At 38.4% G+C, this 26,026-nt stretch overlaps 1 protein-coding gene and 1 pseudogene across 1 annotated transcript; both read left to right on the top strand.

Annotated features, from left to right (window-relative positions):
• Positions 1 to 6,257: 6,257 nt before the first annotated feature.
• LOC138321609 (serine/arginine repetitive matrix protein 1-like) lies at positions 6,258 to 10,418 on the top strand. Its single transcript, XM_069265386.1, is given in 3 exon segments — positions 6,258 to 9,120; positions 9,122 to 9,178; positions 9,181 to 10,418. Coding segments are annotated over 3 exon segments (3,417 nt in total). The 5' UTR covers positions 6,258 to 6,687; the 3' UTR covers positions 10,108 to 10,418.
• Positions 10,419 to 16,820: 6,402 nt separating this feature from the next.
• On the top strand, positions 16,821 to 24,504 carry LOC138322288 (ATP-dependent RNA helicase WM6-like; annotated as a pseudogene).
• Positions 24,505 to 26,026: the final 1,522 nt, after the last annotated feature.

The raw sequence follows: 26,026 nt of genomic DNA, 5'->3' as shown, positions 1-26,026 counted from the left end.
AGAAACTCTGGCCCTGACACCAGACTTAATAACAGCTACCTAGCCTGAGAATACTCTGGCCATGACACAGAGACTTAGTAAATATCTACCCTATCCTGAGATACTCTGGCCCTGACACCAGACTATAATTACATAGTTACCTAGCCTGAGATAACTCTGGCCCTGACACCAGACTTAGTAATATCTAGATACCTGGCCCTGACTGAGACCTACTCTGGCCCTGACACCAGACTTAATCAATAGCTACCTAGCCTGGAAGGAAACTCTGGCCCTTGACACCAGACTATTAGTACATCTACCTTGCGCTGAGATACTCTGGCCCTGACACCAGACTTAGTAATATCTACCTAGCCTGAGATACTCTGGCCCTGACACCAGACTTAGTAATATCTACCTAGCCTGAGATACTCTGGCCCTGACACCAGACATACTTAGTAATATCTACCTAGCCTGAGATACTCTGGCCCTGACACCAGACTTTAAGTAACATCTACCTAGCCTGAGATACTCTGGCCCTGACACCAGACTTAGTAATATCTACCTAGCCTGAGATACTCTGGCCCTGACACCAAACCAGAATAATCTACCTAGCCTGAGATACTCTGGCCCTGACACCAGACTTAGTAATATTACTACCCCAAGCTGATACTCTGGCCCTGACACCAGACTTAGTAATATCTACCTAGCCTGAGATACTCTGGCCCTGACACCAGACTTAGTAATATCTACTACCTGAGCCCTGACACTAGAATACTCTGGCCCTGACCTGACCAGACTTAGTAATATCTACCTAGCCTGAGATACTCTGGCCCTGACACCAGACTTAGTAAATATCTACCTAGCCTGAGAAACTCTGGCCCTGACACCAGAGACCTAGTAATAGCTACCTAGCCTGAGATACTCTGGCCCTGACACCATGACTTAGTAATATCTACCTAGCCTGAGATAACTCTGGCCCTGACACCAGACTTAGTAATATCTACCTAGCCTGAGATACTCTGGCCCTGACACCAGACTTGTTCGGTAAACCCTAGCCTGAGACTCTGGCCCTGACACCAGACTTAGTACATATTCTACCTAGCCTGAGATACTCTGGCCCTGACACCAGACTTAGTATAATATCTACCTAGCCTGAGATACTCTGGCCCTGACACCAGACTTAGTAATATCTACCTAGCCTGAGATACTCTGGCCCTGACACCAGACTTTAGTATAATATCTAGCCTAGCCTGAGAAACTCTGGCCCTGACACCAGACTTAGTAATATCTACCTAGCCTGAGATACTCTGGCCCTGACACCAGACTTAGTAATATCTACCTAGCCTGAGATACTCTGGCCCTGACACCAGACTTAGTAATATCTACCTAGCCTGAGATACTCTGGCCCTGATACCAGACTTAGTAATATCTACCTAGCCTGAGATACTCTGGCCCTGACACCAGACTTAGTAATAATATCTACCTAGCCTGAGATACTCTGGCCCTGACACCAGACTTAGTAATATCTACCTAGCCTGAGATACTCTGGCCCTGACACCAGACTTAGTAATATCTACCTAGCCTGAGATACTCTGGCCCTGACACCAGACTTAGTAATATCTACCTAGCCTGAGATACTCTGGCCCTGACACCAGAATAGATACTATACTACCTGAGCCAGCCCGCCATACTCTGGCACCTCTGACACCAGTGACTTAGCTAGCTACCTAGCCTAAGAGACTCTGGCCCTGACACCAGACTTAGTAATATCTTCCTAGCCTGAGATACTCTGGCCCTGACACCAGAATATCTACCTAGCCTGAGATACCCTGGCCCTGACACCAGAATAGCTACCTAGCCTGAGATACTCTGGCCCTGACACCAGACTTAGTAATAGCTCTACCTAGCCTAGAGATACTCTGGCCCTGACACCAGATGAATAATATACTACCTAGCCTGAGATACCATCTGTCTGACACTAATAGCTACCTGAGATACTCTGGCCCTGACACCAGACTTTAGTAATATCTACCTAGCCTGAGATACTCTGGCCCTGACACCAGACTTAGTAATATCTACCTAGCCTGAGATACTCTGGCCCTGACACCAGAATAGTAATACTACCTAGCCTGAGATACTCTGGCCCTGACACCAGACTAGTAATAATCTACCTAGCCTGAGAAAACTCTGGCCCCTGACACCAGACACTAGAATATCGTACCTAGCCTGAGATACTCTGGCCCTGACACCAGACTTAGTACATATCATAGCCATTGAATACTCTAGCCCCTGACACCAGAATATTATAACAAACCTACCTAGCCTGAGATACTCTGGCCCTGACACCAGACTTAGTAATATATCTACCTAGCCTGAGATACTCTGGCCCTGACACCAGACTTAGTAATATCTACCTAGCCTGAGATACTCTGGCCCTGACACCAGACTTAGTAATATCTACCTAGCCTGAGATACTCTGGCCCTGACACCAGACTTAGTAATATCTACCTAGCCTGAGATACTCTGGCCCTGACACCAGACTTAGTAACAGCTACCTAGCCTGAGATACTCTGGCCCTGACACCAGACTTAGTAATATCTACCTAGCCTGAGATACTCTGGCCCTGACCAGACTTAGTATCTACCTAGCCCGGATACTATCTAACCTAGCCTGAGATTACTCTGGCCCTGACACCAGACTTAGTAATATATATACCTAGCCTGAGGATACTCTGCCTGCCCTGACACCAGACTCTGGCCCTAGCCTGAGTTTTTTTTTTTTGTTACTCTTTTGGCCCTGACACCAGGACTTAGTAATATACCTAGCCTGAGATATACTCTGGCCTGACACCAGACTTAGTAATATCTACCTAGCCTGAGATACTCTGGCCCTGACACCAGACTTAGTAATATCTACTTAGCCTGAGATACTCTGGCCCTGACACCAGACTTAGTAATATCTACTATAGCCTGAGAAACTCTGGCCCTGACACCAGAACTTAGTAATATCTACCATAGCCTGAGATACTCTGGCCCTGACACCAGACTTAGTAATATCTACCTAGCCTGAGATACTCTGGCCCCTGACACCAGAATTAGTAATAACCTACACTACTTTCAACCCTGAGATACTCTGGCCCTGACACCAGACTTAGTAATATCATTACCTAGCCTACTGGCCCTGACACCAGAATAGCGACCTAGCCTGAGAATACTCTGGCCCTGACACACCGACTTAGTAATAGCTACCTAGCCTGAGAGATACTCTGGCCCTGACACCAGACTTAGTAATATCTACCTAGCCTGAGATACTCTGGCCCTGACACCAGACTTAGTAAGATTCTAACCTAGCACTGAGATACTCTGGCCCTGAGACCAGACTTGACACCCTGAATATCTACCTAGCCTGATATACTCTGGCCCTGACACCAGACTTAGTAATATCTACCTAGCCTGAGAAACTCTGGCCCTGAACACCAGACTTAGTAATATCTACCTAGCCTGAGATACTCTGGGCCCTGACACCAGACTTAGTAACAGTCTACCTAGCCTGAGATACTCTGGCCCCCTGACACCAGACTTAGTAATATCTACCTAGCCTGAGATACTCTGGCCCCTGACACCAGACTTAACATAACTAGCCTGATAAACTACCTAGCCTGAGATAGCTCTGGCCCTGACACCAGACTTAGTAACAGCTACCTAGCCTGAGATACTCTGGCCCTGACACCAGAAACTTAGTAACGATCTACCTAGCCTGAAGAAACTCTGGCCCGTGACAACCGAGAATAGCTACCTAGCCGAGATACTCTGGCCCTGACACCAGAACTTAGTAATATCTACCTAGCCTGAGATACTCTGGCCCTGACACCAGAACTAAGTAATATCTACCCTACTGCCTGAGAAACTCCCAGGCCCAAATGACACCAGACTTAGCTCTCCGCTTCACCTAGGCCTGAGATAACTCTGGCCCTGACACCAGACTTAGTAATAGCTACCTAGCCTGAGATTACTATGGCCCCTGACACCAGACTGGCCACATGTGATCGTCACCTAAGCCTGAGAAACTGACTATTGACACCAGAAGTAAGCTACCTAGCCTGAGCAGACTCTGGCCCTGACACCAAGACGTTAGTAATCTAACCTCTGAGAAAACTGACATACCTCTGGCCCTGGACACCAAGAATTAGTATATCTACCATAGCCTGAGAAAACTCTGGCCCTGACACCAGACTTAGTAATAGCTACCTAGCTCTGAGAAACTCTGGCCCTGACACCAGATTAGTAATATCTACCTAGCCTGAGATACTCTGGCCCTGATACCAGACTTAGTAATATTCTACCTAGCCTGAGATACTTGGCACCTGATTACTCTGGCCCCCCTGACACCAGACTTAGTAATATCTACCTAGCCTGAGATACTCTGGCCTGACACCAGACTTTGTGAACCTATCTACCTAGCCTGAGATACTCCTGGCCCATGACACCAGACTTAGTAATATCTACCTAGCCTGAGAAACTCTGGCCCTGACACCAGACTTAGTAATATCTACCTAGCTGAGAGACTCTGGCCCTGACTACCAGACTTAGTAATATCTACTTAGCCTGAGATACTCTGGCCCTGACACCAAACTTAGTAACAGCTACCTAGCCTGAGATACTCTGGCCCTGACACCAGACTTAGTAATATCTACCTAGGCCTGAGATACTCTGGGCCCTGACACCAGACTTAGTAATATCTTTACTTAGCCTGAGATACTCTGGCCCTGACACCCAGACTTAGTAATATCTACCTAGCCTGAGAAACTTCTGGCCCTGACACCAGACTTAGTAATATTACCTAGCCTGAGATAGTAACTTACTAGCCTTGAGATACTGGCCCTGACACCAGATTAGTAATATCTAACTTAAGCTGAGTAACTCTGGCCCTGACACCAGACTCAGTAATATCTACTTAGCCTGAGATACTCTGGCCTGACACCTTCATGATTAGGTGACAAACATGGTTAAGTATAGCCTGAGATACTCTGGCCCTGACACCTCACTTCATGATAGTTGACACTGGTTAAGTATAAGAGATACTCTCCCTGACACCTCACTTCATGATTAGGTTGACATGGTTAAGTATAACCGAGATACTCTGGCCCTGACACCTCACTTCATGATTGGTTATGTTAAGGTTATAGCCGAGATAATACCCTGGTTAATGGTTAAGTATAACCGAGATACTCTCTGACACCTCACTTCATGATAAGGTTGACATGGTTAAGTATACGAGATACTCTGGCCCTGAGACCTCAGATGACAGATAGATGTCTGATGTAGATAACACAACACGTTAAATAAAATTTCGTTATTTCCAGAATTATCGACAATGCTTTAAAATTGATTAAAGAGAGTTCACACAGTATTGCAATAATACAAAATATAGATAATTAATATAAACATTGATTTTCCGTTTTAATTATATCATTTTAATGTTAAAAAAATCATGATTATTCTGGAAGCATTTTTGTCTCAGAATGAATTTACTTCCTAATACTCTCACTAGTGTAAAACTCCATACAGCTGTTAACTAACTAACTACAACCCTTATCTATTTCACAACCATTATGAAAACAGGTATTAGCTGATTCTACCAATCATCCCTAGTAGACTATATATAGTACATCGATCCTCATGATATTGCACAACCAAACGAAAAACTTACGTGTGTATTAAAATAGAATGCTTAACGCAGCACAATTTACGCCAAAGAGTAACGTATACCTAACGTAGGACAAAAAAAACAATAAGCATTGAGCTGTGAATGGACACGTTAGCATTTCCACGACCGTATATACGTTTTGTAGGCCTTGAATCTCCGCGTGTGTATACATATAAACATAGTGGTATACCCGGGCCCTTTAGTTTAGTTAAAATAGCCGTGGTGAACACAGCATACTAACGTAGTATTGGAGATCGTCTGTGTAGTGTGAGTGAACATGAAAACTGTAAAATGTACTGAAAAATTTTAGTCAATAGGACGTTTTATAAGCGATAGTTCTTCACCGACAGGACTTCGATTTATTTGTGACAGATGTTGTGATATATGTTCGACTTTGTTTGTCACTTTGTGACAGATGTTGTGATATGTTCGACATATGTTCACTAACCAAAACGTTGTTGGAAATATATATATATAGACTCGATTCAACGATTTTCTGTTTGTCGTCAAAGCTGTAATATGTACGGACGGAGCGAGTATGGATTAACACTAACAATGTACACTGTACAGTAAGAATACAGTGTGTGACTTTTACATTACATTGTATTAGTACTGTATGGAAATAAGGAGACTTGTAATTTACGTCACATTTTCTTCTTCTAACACCAATTTTGTAATAGAGTCGCAGTCTGCAAAATAATGACAATACAACTGTTACAGTGAAAGGAGTATGAAGATATAGGTTGTTTGGTGTGAACTAAACGGAATCAATGAATTAAACTCAAAATGAGTATTGGAACTCAACCGACTGAAGTTAACAAGCTATAACGTCAACAAAGTAAAAACTGATAAAACTGTATTTATTGGGGATAAAAAGCTGTTTTAAATTAGCAAGGCTAATCTTTCACAGGCTCTAAATATCTGATTTAATATTAAAGAAACAGTTTGTAATAATCGAGAATAGAAGAAATATTGAAACTTTCACATCACTGTCTGGGCACAATGGGAAGAAGAGGAGGTAGAAAGAAGAGAGCAGGATATCGTTCACAACGGCGTTATAGATTCCGAAAAAGAAGGTCTTACTCAGGATCATGCTCGCCAACACAGAAAAGGAGATCGTCATCGAGCTCATCTTCTTCAGGACAAAACATACCATATACAAGCCAACAATTACTCAGATCGCGTATTGAAAAACCAATTTTGAGGACCCGGAGTTGTCCGTCGCTACAATCACTGGAACATCCATGTACACCAGACCAAGCACCACATCAGCGCTGTTACAGTCTCTCCCCAGAGCGGTACCAGTTGGTGAAATACGTTCCTGGGAGGCACGGTAGAATCAAATCACATCATAAGAGGGATAGAAGATGGGAGTCACTTTGCAATCGCAACCGAGGCTTAAGGAGTCAGCCACCTTGCATATGGAATCGTACCAGAAGTCAATCGCCCTTCTTTTGGCGATGTAGATCACCTTACATGTGGAGTCGCAGCAGAAGTAGGTTATCGTTCATGCGGAGTCGTAGCAGAAGTAGGTCACCTTTCACGTGGAGTCGCAGCAGAAGTAGGTCACCTTTCATGTGGAGTCGCAGCAGAAGTAGGTCTCCTTTCAGCCGGAAACGCCGGAGAAGTAGGTCACGTATGCGGAGTGTCAGCAGAAGTAGGTCACCTTTCATGAGGAGTCGCAGCAGAAGTAGGTCACCTTTCATGCGGAGTCACAGCAGAAGTAGGTCTCCTTTCAGGCGGAGACGCCGGAGAAGTAGGTCACATATGCGGAGTCTCAGCAGAAGTAGGTCACCTTTCATGTGGAGTCGCAGCAGAAGTAGGTCACCTTTCATGTGGAGACAAAACATAAGATCTACACGCCAGCTTCAATTACTCAGATTGCGTTTCGAAAAACCAAGACCAATTTCGAGGACCCGAAGTTGTCCGTCGCTACAACCATCCAGACATTCGTGTACATCAGACCGAGCACCACGTCCACGGTGTTACAGTCTCTCTCCAGAGCGGTACCAGTTGACGAAATACGTCCCTGGGAGGCGCGGCAGGACCAAAACACGCCATCGGAGGGATAGACGGAAGACACTTTATAATCGCGACCGAGGCTTAAGGAGTCGATCACCTTTAATATGGAATCACTCCAGAAGTCAATGTCAGTCGCCCTTCATTTGGCGTAGAAACAGTATCACGACTTACAGAAGCCAACGCAGTAGATCACCATTCGATTTAAGTCGCAGCAGAAGTAGGTCACCTTTTAGGCGAAGACGCAGCAGAAGTAGGTCACCTTTCAGGCGGAGTCGCAGCAGAAGTATATCTCCTTTTAGGCGAAGACGTAGCAGAAGTATATCTCCTTGTAGGCGAAGACGTAGCAGAAGTATATCTCCTTTTAGGCGAAGACGTAGCAGAAGTATATCTCCTTTTAGGCGAAGACGTAGCAGAAGTATATCTCCTTTTAGGCGAAGACGTAGCAGAAGTATATCTCCTTTTAGGCGAAGACGAAGCAGAAGTATATCTCCTTTTAGGCAAAGACGTAGCAGGAGTATATCGTTCTGCCGGCAGAGTATCAGAAGAAGTAGGTCACTTTCCTATTCCAGTGGTTCACCAGCAGCGTTATCGTGTCGTAGTCTCAGCAGGAGTTGCAGTAGAAGTCGTTCACCCCAAATGTTTACATACAGAAGTCACAGTCGAAGCAGATCTCGAAGCAGAAACTGGTCTCGGCTATCTGGGTATCGTTCAAGGAGTCGTAGCAGAAGTAGATCTCCTATAAGGAGATTTGTCAGACGAAAACGGGTGCGCAGGAGAGATCGATGTAGACGAAAAAGCAAAGACACAAAAACGTGGAACATTGATGAAAATGTCTCAGATTTTTTCTTCAGTGACGTTTCTGTAGATGAACACATCAAGGCGCAAAATCAAAATCGGAGTAGGTATATTGCAGGCATCACGTTGTTACAGGAAAAGGGAGTAGAGCTGCACCACCGAGTCCGAGTACGTGCATTAGCTGCCAGCTGGGTCAGAAAAGACTTTAGGTTGTCTTCAGATTTCTTACGCGATCGAGATCACTATGGAGTTGCGGAAATACTGAAAGCGCTGGAAATTCTGGATTCAAGCAGGCGTATTAGACAAAAAGAGAAAACGCTAAAACGGCTTCAACTGAGCTCAAAAAAGGTCTCTCATCACACAACTGAACATTTAAAAGGAAAAATCCACAATCTGAGGAAAATACAACCAAGGCACGGAGCTGCCAATTTGTCTGTGTGTAAAAATATCCGTAAATGGACAAAAACTTTAACCAAGGAAGAGCTTGAACGATATGCTCTTCACCTTCCAAAGGAACCATGGAAGAAACTAGCCGATATATGCCATTTCAATCCAGTAGATGACTTTCCAAATTTACCATGGTTCCTCCCTTTCTGCTTCGGAAAACCGGCACCGGATGGGAACTGTAGTGCATTCATGCGGGGACTTGAATAAAACAAACATAAACGAAAAACTAAAAAAACATATGATATTCCATATTCACATTGCAAGAAATTAACCAGGTACATGAATGTCGAGTCAAAGATTAAAATTGCGACTTCGGAACCGCGGCTTGATACAGTGTTATGGTATTATGAGAATTTGGAGTGTCGCCAAGTGGACGAAGTAATAATGACACGACTGGATACCGGGGATACAACTGAATTGTCGATAGGAAAGTTAATGGACCGACTTCTCACTTTCAAGCAAATGGCTCGCGGGTTTCGTTGTGGCAGGCGAAAGGTGGCTAAATATAAAATACCGTTCTTGAACACGTTACTCAGCCTTGCTGAGGCGAAACTTCGTGACGTAAAAGAGAAGCTACATTTAGACGCACCCGTTGTAGTTGTGGGGGATAGGTCAGGGTCTATGGATATCGCAGTTAGAACTAGCTCGGTGATAGCGGGTATCCTATGTTCGGTATGTTCTGCAGACATGCTTGTTTTCAACCATCGTAGCAAGCGCCCAAAAGTTGTTCCAACAAATGTCGACGAAGCAATAAAACTTGCAATGAAAACAATGGCGCATGGCTCCACAAATCCATCCTCCGCTTTGAAGCCATTTTACAAACGGAAGAGAGTTGTAAAAACGTTTATCATAGTGACAGACGAAGATGAAACAGACGGGGATTTTGCAGAGCTCTTCGAGAAATACCATGCAGAAGTGTTTCCGGCTCAGTTAGTATTCGTCTCATTTTTGGATCAGCATCAAGAAGGGTTCATGTGCAAAAACTTAACGAGGAAAGGTTTCAAACCGCTGCAATTTGTTCTAAACAGAACTCGGCCAGACTTAACAAAACTAGAAAAAATATTAGGAATATTAGCGTCAGGGAGCAGTTCGTTCAATGAGGAACTTTCCGTTCTTCAACATCAAACCTGCGGAAACCATCTTACAGTTGATTCCTAAATTCTGGATTTGATACATTTGAAATTCACTGGACACTACAGAATTGAAAGGTCATACGGTGCATTGGCTAAATATTGATTAAATTCGTGTAAATGTGAGCAACGGAATTAAATATAGGATTGGGTCATACTGTTGTGCTAAAGATCGCGATTACAATCGTTCTAAATGTGACTAATGGCATTAAATGTTATATAGCGGATTCGGTAAACATTGTGACATTGATAAACAAACTCGTGTAATCAGGACCAATGTATCCAAAGAATAAGATATTACTCGTACTGCGATCTACAAAGTAAAAAACACTTCCTAATATTCCCATCTTCAAATGGCTTGTACTTTTACAATGGATATACCCGGTAATATAAATTTTATCATTTTGAATAGACATTTATATGAAAACACAATGTACTAATTAATAATACATATTTAAACGTTAATCTTTATATAATTGTTTATTAGATAAATAAAAATAAATAATTTCATGAATAACAACTAAGATTGTTCTTAAGATTATGTAGAAAATAACTTTTAATTAAAAGGTATGATTTTGAACGTCTTGATAATGGTTTGTTTTTGTCAATTGACTATGTAAGCAAGTTTCACGCCATCCTCAATATCCAATTGGTTATTACCACTTGTTATATCAATACTGAACATGCCCAAGCTCTTTGTGCGAAACAGATGAAAACAGTGTCGTTTGTTCCTTTGCTGCATATAAGAAAAGTGTTGAAATAACAATGCTCTGTAAGTCTGTGAGGTGTGGGTTGTTGGTCAACCTTAATAGTCTTCAAATAATTAAATACTAGTAAGGGAATAGCTTTGTGTGTATGCCAAAGTTTTTTACCATCTGCTAGAAAAGTTTTGCTCTGAGGGGGATTGATAAAATGATTGATAATAACCCCCTTGAATATCTGAGAATGATGTCATTTCATCACAACAGTAATCTAGATGTTTCACTCTCACATTTTATTAAAAAATTTGTGTTCATAAGATTGACGCCTATGACCCAGATTACTCATCTCGCTGATATCGTTTAAGGTACAGCAGTGGTTTTAAGAGGGTCAGTCAGCAATATTACCAACAAGACGCTCCAACTATGGGTAGCATGTTTGAGAATGACCCCCTTAATGGGCCGAGTACAGTTATAGAGTACTGGAGCACATTTCTATTGACCAAAACTCATGACTGACATAGCCTAAGTAGAAAATGATCATAGATCATGACAGCATATGCCCCCCATTGATCATCATCTGATATAATAGGTTCAATATTTGCGCTGTCATCAATCAACAAAACCCAAAATGAATGCTAGGAGCAAGTGCATCCCACTTGACAAAAAAGGTACAAAAAGAGACCAACGTTTATCAGTATTTCATAACATGGAGATTTCGTGACTCTGAGAGTTTTATCATTACAAATGAACTAAAAAACAGATAATTCCACTTATACAATCAATGACATGGTTCTAAAATAAAAATTGCATGAATCAGATTATTGTAATGTTCTCACAATCACATTTCATTTCAAAATTATTTTAAAAAAACCAAAACCCACATATTTTTGTTTTATTAATAAAAAAAAAGATCCAACAGATACCAACATATTGGTTGAAATAAATTACAATCAATAAAAACAACACATGAACAATTACCCTCATATACATGTAAGTCATGAATTACAATATTCACCTTATAAGTCTACTGAATATGTAAGCCTAAATTGCAACCGAAGATTGATATCAATATCCAAACCATACAACTTACTCTTTTCTTGTACTAGCAAATGTTGATATGAATATCAAGCTATTTTTGTAACAAAAATGGAACAGGATATAGAGATTTTTCACTTTTTTTTTTTTTACAACAGAATATCATATTTGGATATACACAACTGTTTGACTGGACCATCAAAACTCTAAAGTGAATCTGACCGCAATAAGTGCCCCTCCCACTCTATTGATCCTCACAGATTCGTTCAGTTTTCCTTCAGTTTAAAACAATCATACCTCGTATGAAAGCTATGATAACTGTTGAAAGTTCTTTATTCATTTTTTTTTTGTGCTTTTGCAAACTGATTTACAGCTTACTTTGTACAATATTATTTGTGTAAGAATAACTCAAAATTGTGCCCTAATTAAGACGCCCACTTAATGTTTTCAATTATGTAGGGTAATTGCCATGTGTGTTTATTATGATCACATAGAGATTACGTAGAAATGTAATCTACTGACTTGATTCTTGAAAAAAACCTTTGGATTCTGACACAATAGGATTTGTTTTAAATACACTTTAATGATGTGACTAGGTGTAATAAATGCATTGAGAGGTAAATGTTACATCTACATGTCTTTACATGTAAAGCAACACAAAAAAGACTTAAAAAAAATTTGAATGGATTTTCAAAATTGATATTGGGTCGTACTGAAAAAAAAAGTGAGATGACTCACATAGTATCAAAAGGGGATACGGGGGTGACAAGACATGTAGAACAAATCAGGTGTCAGCCCCAAACAGTGTCCAATAGTGTCTTGTAGTGTGAAACGGGTTATCCGACAGGGGGGGGGGCATATCCGTGGGGTGGGGTCGGAATGTAACATTGACTTGGGGCGCGCGCGTCTATAATGCGGTCCAGGTGGGGGGGGGGGGGGGGGGGGGGGGGGTTTACGCGCTGGAGAGTGGTGGTCTAGTGTGGGGGGCGTATGCTTTCTGTCACAGAAATGTAAACAGGAACTTATGTGCTAAAAGTCTTTGGACACATAAACACACAGAACAATCAGGATAGACATTATTATGTAAAAAACAAACTTAATTTCATGAGTGCTGACTGATGATTCAACGTTGGATGAATGTTTTATCAGTTTGTTTGCTCGAGAAATTTAGCATCCAGTGCCAGTTTTTAGACAATATGAGCAGGAGTTTCATATGGTGAACAGTTGTGTAGTCTCGCTCGATGGAATACCAGTAAATATTAAGAAGGTTCTCCTGCCAGACCAAGGCAGAAGTAATAATTGTTGCAGAGCTCATGGCTTTAAAACCACAGCAATAAAGAAAACAGACAGTACATGTCACAGCTTTGTTTCTCACATTTCCGCTAAAGCATCTTGTATAGTCCACCCCCCCCCCCCCCCCCCCCCCCCCCCTAAAAATTGGGTTGACAAGCACTGGTGCTTTCATTCCAATCATATCTCTAAGAATCTGGCTAAGATAAAGATTTGATAACATACTAGTTAGATAGTTGTCACTGTTGATAGGTGTGTACATAAATTTAACACATGTGAGATGGTTATGTTTAGCTCATGGAGTCCTCCTTGATCCGTTTTGGCTCTGGCTTTTGTTCTCAGATTCAGCTTTTTGATTGAACCTTTCCTGATTTTGTCTCTGAAGTTTTCTTATTTGATCTGTCTATTTAGATTCCAACAGCTCCTCAATGCTACCAAACATGTTCATCAGTCTGCGTCCCTACACAATTATTCAATCCATTTGTCCTAATTTGGTCCATGTTTCGTACAAGGTCTGCAAACTCTACACAAATACATTCACACGTGACATAAGGCAAAATACGAGAGTAAGTTATTACTTTTACCTGTGGTAGCTATAATATAACAATAATTTTAAGAATGAACAACTCTGCAAGTACTATAGACCTACAAAAATCTAATTATTATGCCTTATAGTAAGAGCAAGGTCAGTTATAGTGCTCTATTTTAATCATCTTGTTCCGGGGAATGTAGACTGGCGTGAGGATAGTAAAACAGGTGAACTTATAAGGAGATAAATCTGTTCTGAATATAGATATGAGACGAACAAGCATATTTGTGGCAGTAAAACGGGTGGCTACTATTACTGTATACTTTTCCATATGTAAACATTATTACAAGTGTAGCCCTTAAACTTTTCATAAAAACATGGTTGTTTTCAATTTTTAGTATCAATCAGAGTAATACTTGCCAATAAATTATCCTTATGATTAACGCATGCAACTGATAAGCTAAAATCAGAAGCGGGTATAATATTACCAGTATTAATATAGGAGGATATATGTAGCATCAAGTGGACTTTTTGAATAGTGTTCGATAAAAACAAGTTTGAATTATGTTAAAGAAAATGCAGCTTGTTTCCTTTTAATGAGGGACTAGATATTCTGCAAACGATGAATATCATTTTTTTACACTTTTTTATAAAACAATTTTAAAATGCGTTTAGATCCATATTCAAGTTTCAGAGGAACATCCTGCCTTTTGGGTAACAAAGTCAGAGAAATGGTTACTCAAAATGAAGGAATGCGACAGGTTATCCCCTGTACCTGTGAGTTTACTACCATCAAAGTTAGAGGAAAAGACACCTTGTGATAGTTACGTTCGTGTCAAAATTACGTGTCATGTCGAGATATTTGGCCCATCAGAAGTTTCTAATAACACAATCTAAATTAATATTATTGGAATATTCCTGGAGTGTACAAGACATTACAGTACAGCGGGTCTATTCCAATGTTTCATAGGCATATGTACTGAACATTTGGGTCAACAGTTATGTAAAACAGAGTGTATCAGGATTGAGTTTTTATTACTTTTTTTTTTTTTTGAGAAATGAAATGGCTTCGGATAACATCGTAAAAACACTATAAAATCAAGCTGACTTATAGCGAACAAGAGAGCAAATAAAGAGGACATATGTCTAGATGAAACTCCACTGAGCTAAGTATTAAGTTACAGCCCCCCCCCACACACTCCTCATGCTACCTATCGTCTCGAGTATCGATACATGAAAAACACACCTTACTGCACTCTTAGGACTAGTGTCGATATTATTCAACTCGCATTATGTTCCGATATCGAGTCTTCATTGTGACGGACACCGTTTTGCAATTGCTGGTGTATTCTCATCCCCCTGCGAGTTCCTCGGCATTTGTTGTGTTTTCTTGCGTGTGTAGGCTCGGCCACTCATGTGATCCTCGTGTTGAGAACTGGCCTGATTTGCTACAGCTGTGGAATATCGACCAGAATCAAAACATCTGGCGTACGAGGCATCCTTATGAAGACGACGCCATTGAAGCAACAGAGAATACAACAAATGCGAGTCCAAAAAGATATCTGCAATCATCTGGTCAAATAAGTGGTTTGGATATCAAAGATAATTTGTCATTGAAAAATCATATCAAAAGGCTTAAGATGGAATTACAATTTTAGTTGTGAATGCTTATTAAATACGTGCAAACGCAATTCCAAACCGGCAAAATAACTGACGACCGGTTTTATTTCGTTTCACTCGAAAATTGTTTGTCACATTCGAAAGACTCGCCGGCAAAGCTCGCAAAATTACATGTCGTTGAAGATGGGAGTTTTGATGTTTTTTAAGTTATACTGTTATTTATGTCTTTTGATATTCTTACTCGATAACATTTTTGTGTTCGCTAGATCACAGCTTCAAATAACATCATGGGCTGACAACGAAAAATGAGGCAGAACTTTTTAGACTACGAGGAAGAAGAGAACGGAAGCTACTGCCGATGGAGGCCGGTGATGTGACAGCCAACAAATCAAGAAAGATGTGAAGGGAACATACGTGTCCATCCACAGCTCTGGATTCAGAGACTTTCTTCTCAATCCAGAGTTGCTCAGAGCCATTGTACACTGTGGTTTTTGAACATCTCCTTCAGAAGGTTAATACATTAATACATTGCCCAATACTGACGTAATTAAATCAAAGCATATATTGTATACCGATAAATTCTATATAAATACTTGATTAAAGTCAATTAGTGGTATTTGACTAAACTACATATGAAAAGCAGGTCTTTTGCTTGATGGAAGTGGTTATCTGTATTTTGGGTAGTGGCATTGAGCCCAATTGTCGTGAAACTGTTAAAGAGATGGGGTTTTGTCCATCAATAGACGGTACACGGTACTTTTTGGCCAAGTTGAACCTAGGACTGTATAAAAAACGCCTGATTTGGGCTAAAGTTACATTATATAGCATACAGATGTATAGAAAAGTACGCCCTGAAATTGCCAATTGTACCGCCTCTCCTGAAAGATAATTAAAACCCCTTGATAAGATAGTAATTTGTTTCCTCCGGGAACACCACTTACTTGCATATTTCAGTAATCCCTACAAAAAACTTAAAAGTAGTCTATGTATAATGGTCAGTGACCATTTCTCGCCTAACAGTACCAAATCTCGCCTGCACAGTGTGTATTTCAATGATTACACACAGTTTTTCCATGGAATATTTTTGTGAAAAACCTGCAATGTAAGCTTCATCTATCTGAATTTAACTTATTCATTTAATAAAATAAATTGAGCATAACCAAACAATTTACACGTGCGATGGGGAGTATTGGCTCGTATCGCCAGTTGCATCCAATTATTAAAAGTGTGTGGCTTTTGTTTTTGTGATAATATAAGAAATGGCTAGAAATATGTTTACAATCACTTTTTATTTAAGAATGTCTTCGTCAGTTGTGACAACCCAACAAAGCTATGACGATTTTCATTACATTGCATTGCCTCTACATTCAATAAATTCAAAATAATAACTTGTGCTCAATGCCAAAAAGTTATATAAATTAAAATAGCATTCCAACTGAAATGGAAATGCAATCTGTTAGTTTTTAAAATACCTTTGATTTTAATGAATGACACCATTTGGCTATCATTACAGGTTCACAGCACGGAATGTAGCCCCACAACCAACCTTAACCATGTGAATGTGCTATGTCAGGGCCAAGTCTGGTATTGGTGAAAGACTGCAGTGTTTGTTTTTTGGCAACTCTTCAGCAACAGGAGCCTTTTGATGGCCAGGTGAGTTTTGCTTTTTTGGAGTATATTCAGTATAAAAAGTTAGAATCTAGACTTGAGTAGAAATTTTAGTGGTGTTCTTATCCTGGCCTGTTTACTCGAAACAAAAGTGAAGACTTAAAGTCAAAAATGTTTTTCTTCCTCCTTAGGTTACTTATGATCTGAAATTTTCTGTCTTAAGTTAATTTTTTGACTCATGAATATATAAAAAAAATTAATTTGTGAAATCAGGGCCTGTAAGTGCGAGTACCCACCATTCCCTAATACTATTAAAATTTTTATGTGGATAAAAGACGCATAAATATTTCAAAACTATTTAGTTTGTTAGGTGTCTGTTTCTGGTTTTTTGGGGGGGCACATACCAGGGAACTGGGCTTTCCAAATCAGCTAGTAATATGAATGATTCAGCAAATACATGAACAGCCGACAAAGTGTAGCAGTCTTCTTTGGCGGAATGTCTATCAAGCAAGGGATGTAAAGGTCCTCAAAAAAAAAATGCCACACCATTGTGGTTGGAAACACCTGGAAGGATAATAGCCCTCGGTACGCCAAAAAACAACTCGTCCTAAAAACATGCAATAACAATTCAATCTTTGGATGTGTGTGACAAAATGATTAGTAGAACTAGGTAAGTGCAAATGGGGTTGTTTTGTTCTACGTTGTGTTTGAATATATAGGTAAAAAAAGTGCACTTATTTGAATAGAACCCAGAGTATAGGAAAAAAAAAGTGCACTTATTTGAATAGAAACCCAGAGGATCTATATATAAAATACAAAAAAGAGTTGTTTTGCTATTGAATTAAATAGTATAATTTAGTTGTAGGACTAATTTGATGATTATTACAATAATTTGAGTGGATTAATGCACATATCAAGAAGTGTCAATTATGAAAGTGTAGTTATTCAATTTTTAGTTGATTATTGGAAGAGTTAATGTTAAGCTTCTACTTGAAAATGTGTGTTGGATGCATAACATTTCCAATATACTGTAAATGAACTAAGTTATGAACAAATAACCTTTATCATACTGCTGGCCTTCTATCTGAAACCAGAAGGGAAAGAAAAACCTTTAAATGATCTTATAATTTGGGAAGATGTCTATTTTCTAGTGAAAATTTAATACTTGGCAAATTAAAAGTATTATGCTATGCAATTGAATATAAGTCATGTTTTTATCATCATTTACAGACAAAGGAGATGATACGTTCAGGAGATCTTCAGATCAACTCCCCATGAGAAGCAAGTCATGATGTTCAGTGCCACTCTCAGCAAAGATGTCCGTGCGATCTGCAGAAGAAAGTTTATGCAAGATGTAATTACCATACCAAATTCTTTACGTCGACAAATTTTCCTGAGGCTCTTTACACGTGTCTAAATTGCTGTTTTCCTTTTGGCAAGCAAAAAGAGTTTCTAGAGAGAAATCCATGATGTGCTGTTCGAATAGCATCCAGGAGCGGTTTAAAAGCATTATAGGCGTTCTATTGAATATCAATACAAAGTTAAATATTGAAAAAAATAATATATAAAAGTAGGCGAAGTATTTCTAACCTGTAGCACACACCATTCAAAAGTTATTGCAGGTTAAATTAATCTTTGTGGGCTAGAATAGAAAAAGGAACGAGGAAAAAAAAAACGCGACGAGTAGGAAGTTGCCAAAATGATCTCATACATTTAGTACGTTAATTAAAATTGTGGCTCATTATCTTAAATTTTGAAAAACATCCATTCTTTGAATTAGAAAATTTTTGAAAAGCCTAGAGTAAAATAAGTTTCTTGAGGAAGAGATAAATTTTGGATATACCATACTGACGTGATGTAACAACGGAAATTTGAACAGGGACGCGTTGAGTTAGGGATGCAGAGGAAGATCATCAGAGCACACAAAGTCCCTGCGCTCTCAAAGCAAAGGGCTAGCTGTGTCCTCGCTTAGTTTGTTAGTATCGCGGATGTAGTTTAAACCACGCGTGCACCTTATGATTTAGGATGCGTTGTCATGGATCGTTTCCCAATGCTAATGAGGAATGCAAGTAGTTGCAATGTAGAGAGGACTTCACAGTTGGAGATGAGTCTAGTTTAACCCCTTCACACCATGGTTGTGGCCTTGCACTGGGTTTACCTCGTCAAAAGACCAGCGCTCCCCAGGCCTGCATATTGAGATGTACGGGTACCCCCATGTTGGTTGGTGGGCATTAGCCAATTCCGGATTGTCCAGTATCGGCTTGTTTATGCTTCACATCAGGATGTTTGCTAATTTAGCACAATATCAGTTTTGATGCTATTAACAATTGAATTTTCAATTAATGGTATTCATTTTGAACTTAAATTTTGTAGAAAATATTCAAAGCAAATGTTTAATTGGAAGTAAAAAAACAAAAAGAAACAATGCAATTGATACAAAAAAAAAACATTTTTTGATAAAAGCTCGAGCCGAAGCACCCTCATAGAATTTTTTTTTGCAAAAACAAAAGTGAATTTTTTTAAAATAATAATAAGAAGCAATAAAAATGTGTAATTTCCAGATTTGTTGTAGCTAAAAATATGTCTATTGCAGGAGAAGTTTCTTAATCATTTTTATTAAGTTTTTTTATTTTCAGGAGTCCTATGGAATCCAGTATGTTTGTTGATGATGACTCCAACCACCGGACCCATAGCGTCACCCCACACTTCCCACGGTCTACAGCACATAGCACAATTAAATACAGTCAAACTGAAGGACAGATGAAAAGAACAGGAAGCTTTTTGAACTTTTAAAACTTCTTGATGTTCTTGAATTCCCACCCAGACCAGGTTATAATAATATAAGTGAACAAAATCATTATACATAATTTGTTGAATACACTATACTAAAACTTCTTCAGCATTTCTCAGTCAAAAACACAAGTTGTGTTATGTACGACATTGAGAACTTCTTTACCGCGTTGAGGGAAGAATACATATTTTGGATGATTGCTTTAGAAGAGCAGGATTTCATCTCCTCTTGGGATAAAAGTTCTGTATTTTTTTTATGATACAATACTCACACTAAAATTGTAGACTTCAAACTTCTCTTCATGCAGTACATAATATATTTGTCCACATACATAGATAGGGAGTTATTATTACATAGGATAAGAGTTGTATTGTCACTGTTATATTTTGTCCTTTGACCTCCATGTAAGAAAAAAAGTTGGGTGGGGATTTCTCTCTTTATATTATGAAAAGATTGGAAATTGCATACACTTGGGGTTACCTTTACTTCCTATTCAAGTTTGTTGTATTGAACTGATTTCATATTTTGTTGGTTAGGATCCGTCTGTACCGAGCGCTACTGTATCAGACCCTTAAATACATATATGTACTCTCCATATATTCCCTCACTATGTACAGTTTGATGATGATTTCCTTACAACATACAGGATACACTGGAGGGCATTCCCCTAGCAGCTAGCATATGACCCTCATCTTATAACATTACCCAACTAATCCTGGATATCCATTTCACATTATAGATTAACATACAAAAACTTATTTGCATCCTAGGATGTTAAAAATATAAAGTGCAAGTTTATTCCCAAGGCTGGAAAATTGACCTTTAAGTGGGGGAAAATGACATCTGCATTTCAACCAATGATGACAAAAGTCGTGCACCACTCTTACACCCATTAGTGGGGACAAACACGATTACCACCCTTTGTCTGAGAACTTTAATCAGATGTAATGTAAGGTGTCTTCAGTTTCAGAGAATAGACAGAACAAGCAAAAAGCTTTAGATACTGGGTTTGACATATTAACTTGTCTGTTAAGGGTGATTACCTGTGCTGGACCTCACTCTACCTATTCGCATTTTCGTTAAAAACGAATCAATCGTGGCTAATTGCTAAAAATTAATTCAATCCTAATTTGCAAAAAAAATGCTTATGTTTTTCTCATCACCACCCGATATCCAATCATGCACACACACAAGCTTCAAACATAGTTTTTTTTCAGTCACATTACTTTATCATAGCAAGTCTAAAATAGTATGATAAATTAATCAGTTTTTAAAAAAGTTGTTTTTGTAGAAAGGGGATTTAAAAAACTAGATCATGTAAAACTGGGTGTGCTGAAGATTTACGAGTTTTGTGTCTCAAAAACAGTTTTGATCCATGATGACAAAAGTCGTGCACGCACTCTTACACATAAGTGGGGATAAAACGATTATCACACCTTTGTCTGAGAACTTTTGTCTTATCTAAGGGTCTTTAAACTCTTTTAGTTTTAAAGAATAAACAGAACAAAAAAAATTATATAGGGGTAATATTAGATAGCCTGTTAGAAGTTGATTACCTGATGCGAGAGTGGTTAACTTTTTGACATTAATGACATAGTGTGTTTTTAGATCTAACAGACATGTGATAGAGATAATGAATTAAACCACTTTTGTAATAAGCCATTTAAATGATCACTGTCTGGTATACTAAGGTAATGAAAACAAAAACTACCATAATTCTAGAGCAAGAAAGTTAGGGTCCAGGGATTCTAATCAAGAATTTTTTCAATGCCATTTTGTTTAATTAAGGTAAGCAACTAAATAGTGTAAACCAGCGTTGCTGCTGAACTATTGTGTTCATGTATCTCTAAACAAATATTGATCTGTTAACATAATTTTACCCATATTGCATTATGCAATATCAGTTGGATCTATGATGACAAAAGTCGTGCACCACTCTTACACATTACAGTGGGGGGTCAAAACACGATTACCACCATTTGTCTGAGAAGATTTAATGGTCTTCAGGAACATTATTTTATGTTAGTTAAATTAAACTATGCTAATAAAAACCTGTTCTTAACAATAGCTAGTCTTTCATGGGGTCCTCGTTTAAAAAGAGCAAAAATTTCTCTTTACAAGGTCATTTAAAATTATCTTGTCTGGGTAAGTTAATGGGGAAAAAAGAACTTAAACAATTATAGAAGAGATGGGTTGTGCAAATACGTTTTTTGTTTTTGTTTTTTTTAAATCTTGTAAAAAAGGATATTTAACCAGAGTTCCTGCCAACCCTAATCCATTGGATCAGTTATATGGCCATTTCCTCTTGTTTGGATAAAATGATGCCTGTTGAATTGGCACTTTCAAGTTGCATATGATAGACAAACTGTAAAATATATACACAATCAAACTCGTTTGGTCCTATATCAGCCCCAAAATACATCACAGAATAGGCCTTGCATTACCTGAAGATTATTTTAATTGATTGTGTTAATGCAGGTTTCTGTTGAAACAATGATGACAATAAGTCGTGCACCACTCTTACACATACGTGGGGACAAACACGATTACCACCTTTGTCTGAGAACAGTAACCCATTTAACCACATAATGCAACATTTACAACAACATTTAGCATTTCCCTTGTAAAGTTGAACAGTTCACATGGCATGCCAACCCTAAATCGTTTTGAAACTAGGAGGTGAAAAGCTTCCACATGATTTTGAGATGCGGAAACAAAAAGTGTAGACGCACAATTGACTGGATTAGTCAAACTTTCTGGTAAATGTGAACTTCAAATTTTGATTTTTGTGGAGTCGCAATCAAAAAATGATACACACCAAACGTATCTCGAAAAATGGTAAACCCCCATATTGTTGTGAAATTATCTATTCCAAACTGTTTACAAAACAGTTTGGATCAATGATTGACACAAGTCGGTGCATCCACTCTTACACATAAGTGGGGATAAAAGATTACCACCTTTGTCTGAGAACTTTTTGTCAAGATTTAAGGGGTTCTTCAACTCTTATTTTTATTTGCAGTCGGTCTTGTTCATAAATCAGTTTATTAAAGTAATGAGACTCTTTGTAATAAGTGGATGTTGTTTTCTAGGTGATCATCTTTTGTCAAAGTCTGTCCAGAGATGTATGGCCCTGGCACAGTTGTTGGATGAACAGATACTTCCCTAGCTATTGCTAATCCATAGAGCAATGACACAGGAGGAAAGGTATTCTAACAAATACTACTGAATTACAGGTTGAACTTCCTAAATTTACTTGTATTAAACCACTAACACATTTCGTTCTTGAATAAAAAACTTTACCGGGTTATAGAACTGTCAACATATCTACAGAAAAAAAAAAATTCAATATGTCTATAAAATTGCAGGTTCATTTCAAAAAACCACACCTGGCAGATTAAAATTTTTGTTGTTTTAGAATAAAAATATTATCTGATGATGTTTCAGATTATCTCGTTATCTAACAGTTTCACAAGGATTTTCCAGAAAAGAATTCTGGTAGCCACCAACTTGTTTGGACGTGGAATGGATAATGAGAGAGTCAACATTGTGTTTAACTATGACATGCCGAGAAAATTCGGACACATATTTACACAGAGTAAGTAGCACTTATTTACACCATGTTGTGTGCATGACTTAAAGGGACACAATTCATTCTAAAGAGAGACATTAAAATTTGTACATATATCGGAAAAACCCCAGTTCTAAATGCGAATTTAGATCAGTCGGTTTTACTGTGATGTGCCTGAAAAGCCCATGGTGGTGACATGTGTGTGAAATTTTCAAAACTCGCTCGCTGTCCGTCATTACACATTGGAGTCGAAATTCTTGTATGCCGAACCCTGTCCCTTGCTCGTAAGAGTAATGCAACTTTTGTCTATATACTGCTCAAATCGCTCTGAAAATAGTTTGTTTATACCTTATTAGGTGAATCATCTTGCCTCAAAATCATTTTATCAATTTCGCAGTGGTTATGTAGTTCATTTGTTTAATGTGCGTGACTTTGGCTCGGGTATAGGTACAGCGCCCATATTCTAACCTGCTTAATCGTATTGATCAACGATTCGATATTTCATCGATATTAATTAAAATACTTAACAATGACACGTGGAATTTGTCAATGTTTAACGTTATTTGTTTCTAAGATATATAGTAACAATACATTTATGCATATTTCACTTCTTGGTTATGTAAAAGAATTAGCCTGAGTGAATTGTCTCTTTAATTGTAAATTTTCAAGCTATATATACACAAAGGTCATTTTTCTTAGGACTACAATAACAATAAAATGCAATGATAATTTTATTTTCAAAGGATATAGATGCAAACAATTTGCAAAGATTTTGGGATCAAAATTATACAGCAATGCTAATATGCATATCCATTGTGATAATAGGTAGGCTCGAGCCCGGAAGATTTGGTACCAAAGGTCTTGCCATCACATTTGTCTCTGAATGAGACTGATGCCAAGGTGTTAAATGAAGTCCTGGAACGAATTTGAGGTCAACATAACAGAACTACCAGACGAGATTAGTGACATCTCCTCATACAGTAAGTAATTCTAGCTTATTCATATAAAGGATATCAAAGGATATATTTTGATGATTATTGTAGATAAATCAATAACAATATTCTTTGCAAGAAATGTTGTAACATTTCTACAAAACTGATTTTAGGGATATTTTTCAACAAAACTAATCTCTAAAAAAATTAAGAACATTTCTAACTGTTGGAATCTACAAATAAATTATGTAATCCTAGATAGATAATCCCTATGGCTTGAATTCATAAAATATAAATTACTTAAAGTGATTAATTTATTTTCTTCTCTTTTCAGTTGAGGGTCGATAATTGTGATGATTGTGACGCTTGTACACAGATCAGAGGTGACTTATCAAAGACTCTTAAAAGTGTAAAATAACATTGTGCATCACCTTTCATTGTAATCATCGTGACTTTATGTTCATCTCCTTCATTCATGACTGTGATATCAAAAAATAAAAAATGAGTTAATATGAGGAAAATCATGGAAAAAATGACCAATACCCAGGTTTTCAACAACTACACTACAAGAGAAAAAATTGAAAACTTCATAAGATAATGTACTTTTCTTGAACAAATTTCATTTTGTGTTGTTCGGGGATTGTGATAGTAAAAAGAACTAATGATTGAAAAAAATTAGTAAGTGATACATGTACAATGTACCCGGCCTAAAACAAAATTGGACAAAAGAAATATACCTTGTTGTATTCAAAAGTTGTGGTTGAATGCAGAGTTTACATATTATTTTTGTCACAAACATTTAAAATATCCGCCTAATTCATGACCTATGAAAAAAATTAGTAAAGTGATACATGTACATTAATGTTATATGAGAAAATCATGGAAAAATGACCAATTTCCAGGTTTTCAAAAAACTAAAATTTACAAGAGTACTTATCGGAATACCTTCATAAGATATGTTATTTTTGGAACAAATTCATTTTGTGTTGTTCAGGAGGATCCTCTGTTAGTAAAAAGAACTAATGTGAAAACAAAATTAAAGACAAATACTTGGTATTCAAAAGTTGTGCGTCTGAATTCTGTTTCATTCTCTTTTAAAAATACTTGTATGAAAAATTAGTACAGTGATACAATGTACAGTAACTGTCACAACATACAACATGTGTTGGGCGGGGTTTACTGATGTAATCGCTTGCTCGGGCAGTCGCAAGCAGCAGGTGTTCATGATGTTGTGAGGTACCCAGCACCATAAGTAATTGGGGGCCTCTCTTACTGTTACCTTGCTCATTTTTACTCAGTCCGATAGTGTTGCAAGCCCCGATTGATCCACATATCAGGCGACATGGCACATGTATAGTCTCTATATGAAAAAATAGCCAGAATACTTTATATGTATTTTCTGGCATATTTTTTCATTATAAGAGCTGAAAAAGCTTGCTTTTCCAGTATTGCATACGGCCCGGATGACCCACTAATTTAAATGCGATTGACCTCTCATTTGCATGCGATTTTTTCTCTTTTCCTCTTTCTAGAACAAATATACTGCCATAGTGCAGTTAAACAACTTCTATGGTATTTCATTAAATAGAATAGTTTCAAACATGTCTACAAAAACTATAACATGAACGTCTATAATTGAAAAATAGTGAGGATAATTTGCATCAGTGGTAGCGATCGGTGGCCTAATTCTCGCCCGCATTTGCATATATTTATGTAAACATCCGGTTTGGGTAACACTAAATAAAGGAATTGTCAGGATTTTGGTATGTAAGTAACTAATTGTAGTTTGATGTATACATTCATAATCTATTATATAATGACAATTTTTTAATTCATCCCGACGTAAGAAAGATACAAAAGTTGTTTGTTT

Source organism: Argopecten irradians, chromosome 4 (genome assembly GCF_041381155.1).
Source record: "Argopecten irradians isolate NY chromosome 4, Ai_NY, whole genome shotgun sequence".
Lineage (NCBI taxonomy): Eukaryota > Metazoa > Mollusca > Bivalvia > Pectinida > Pectinidae > Argopecten > Argopecten irradians.
Note: the sequence above shows the minus strand (reverse complement) of the source record. Positions and strands in the feature narration are given on the sequence as shown.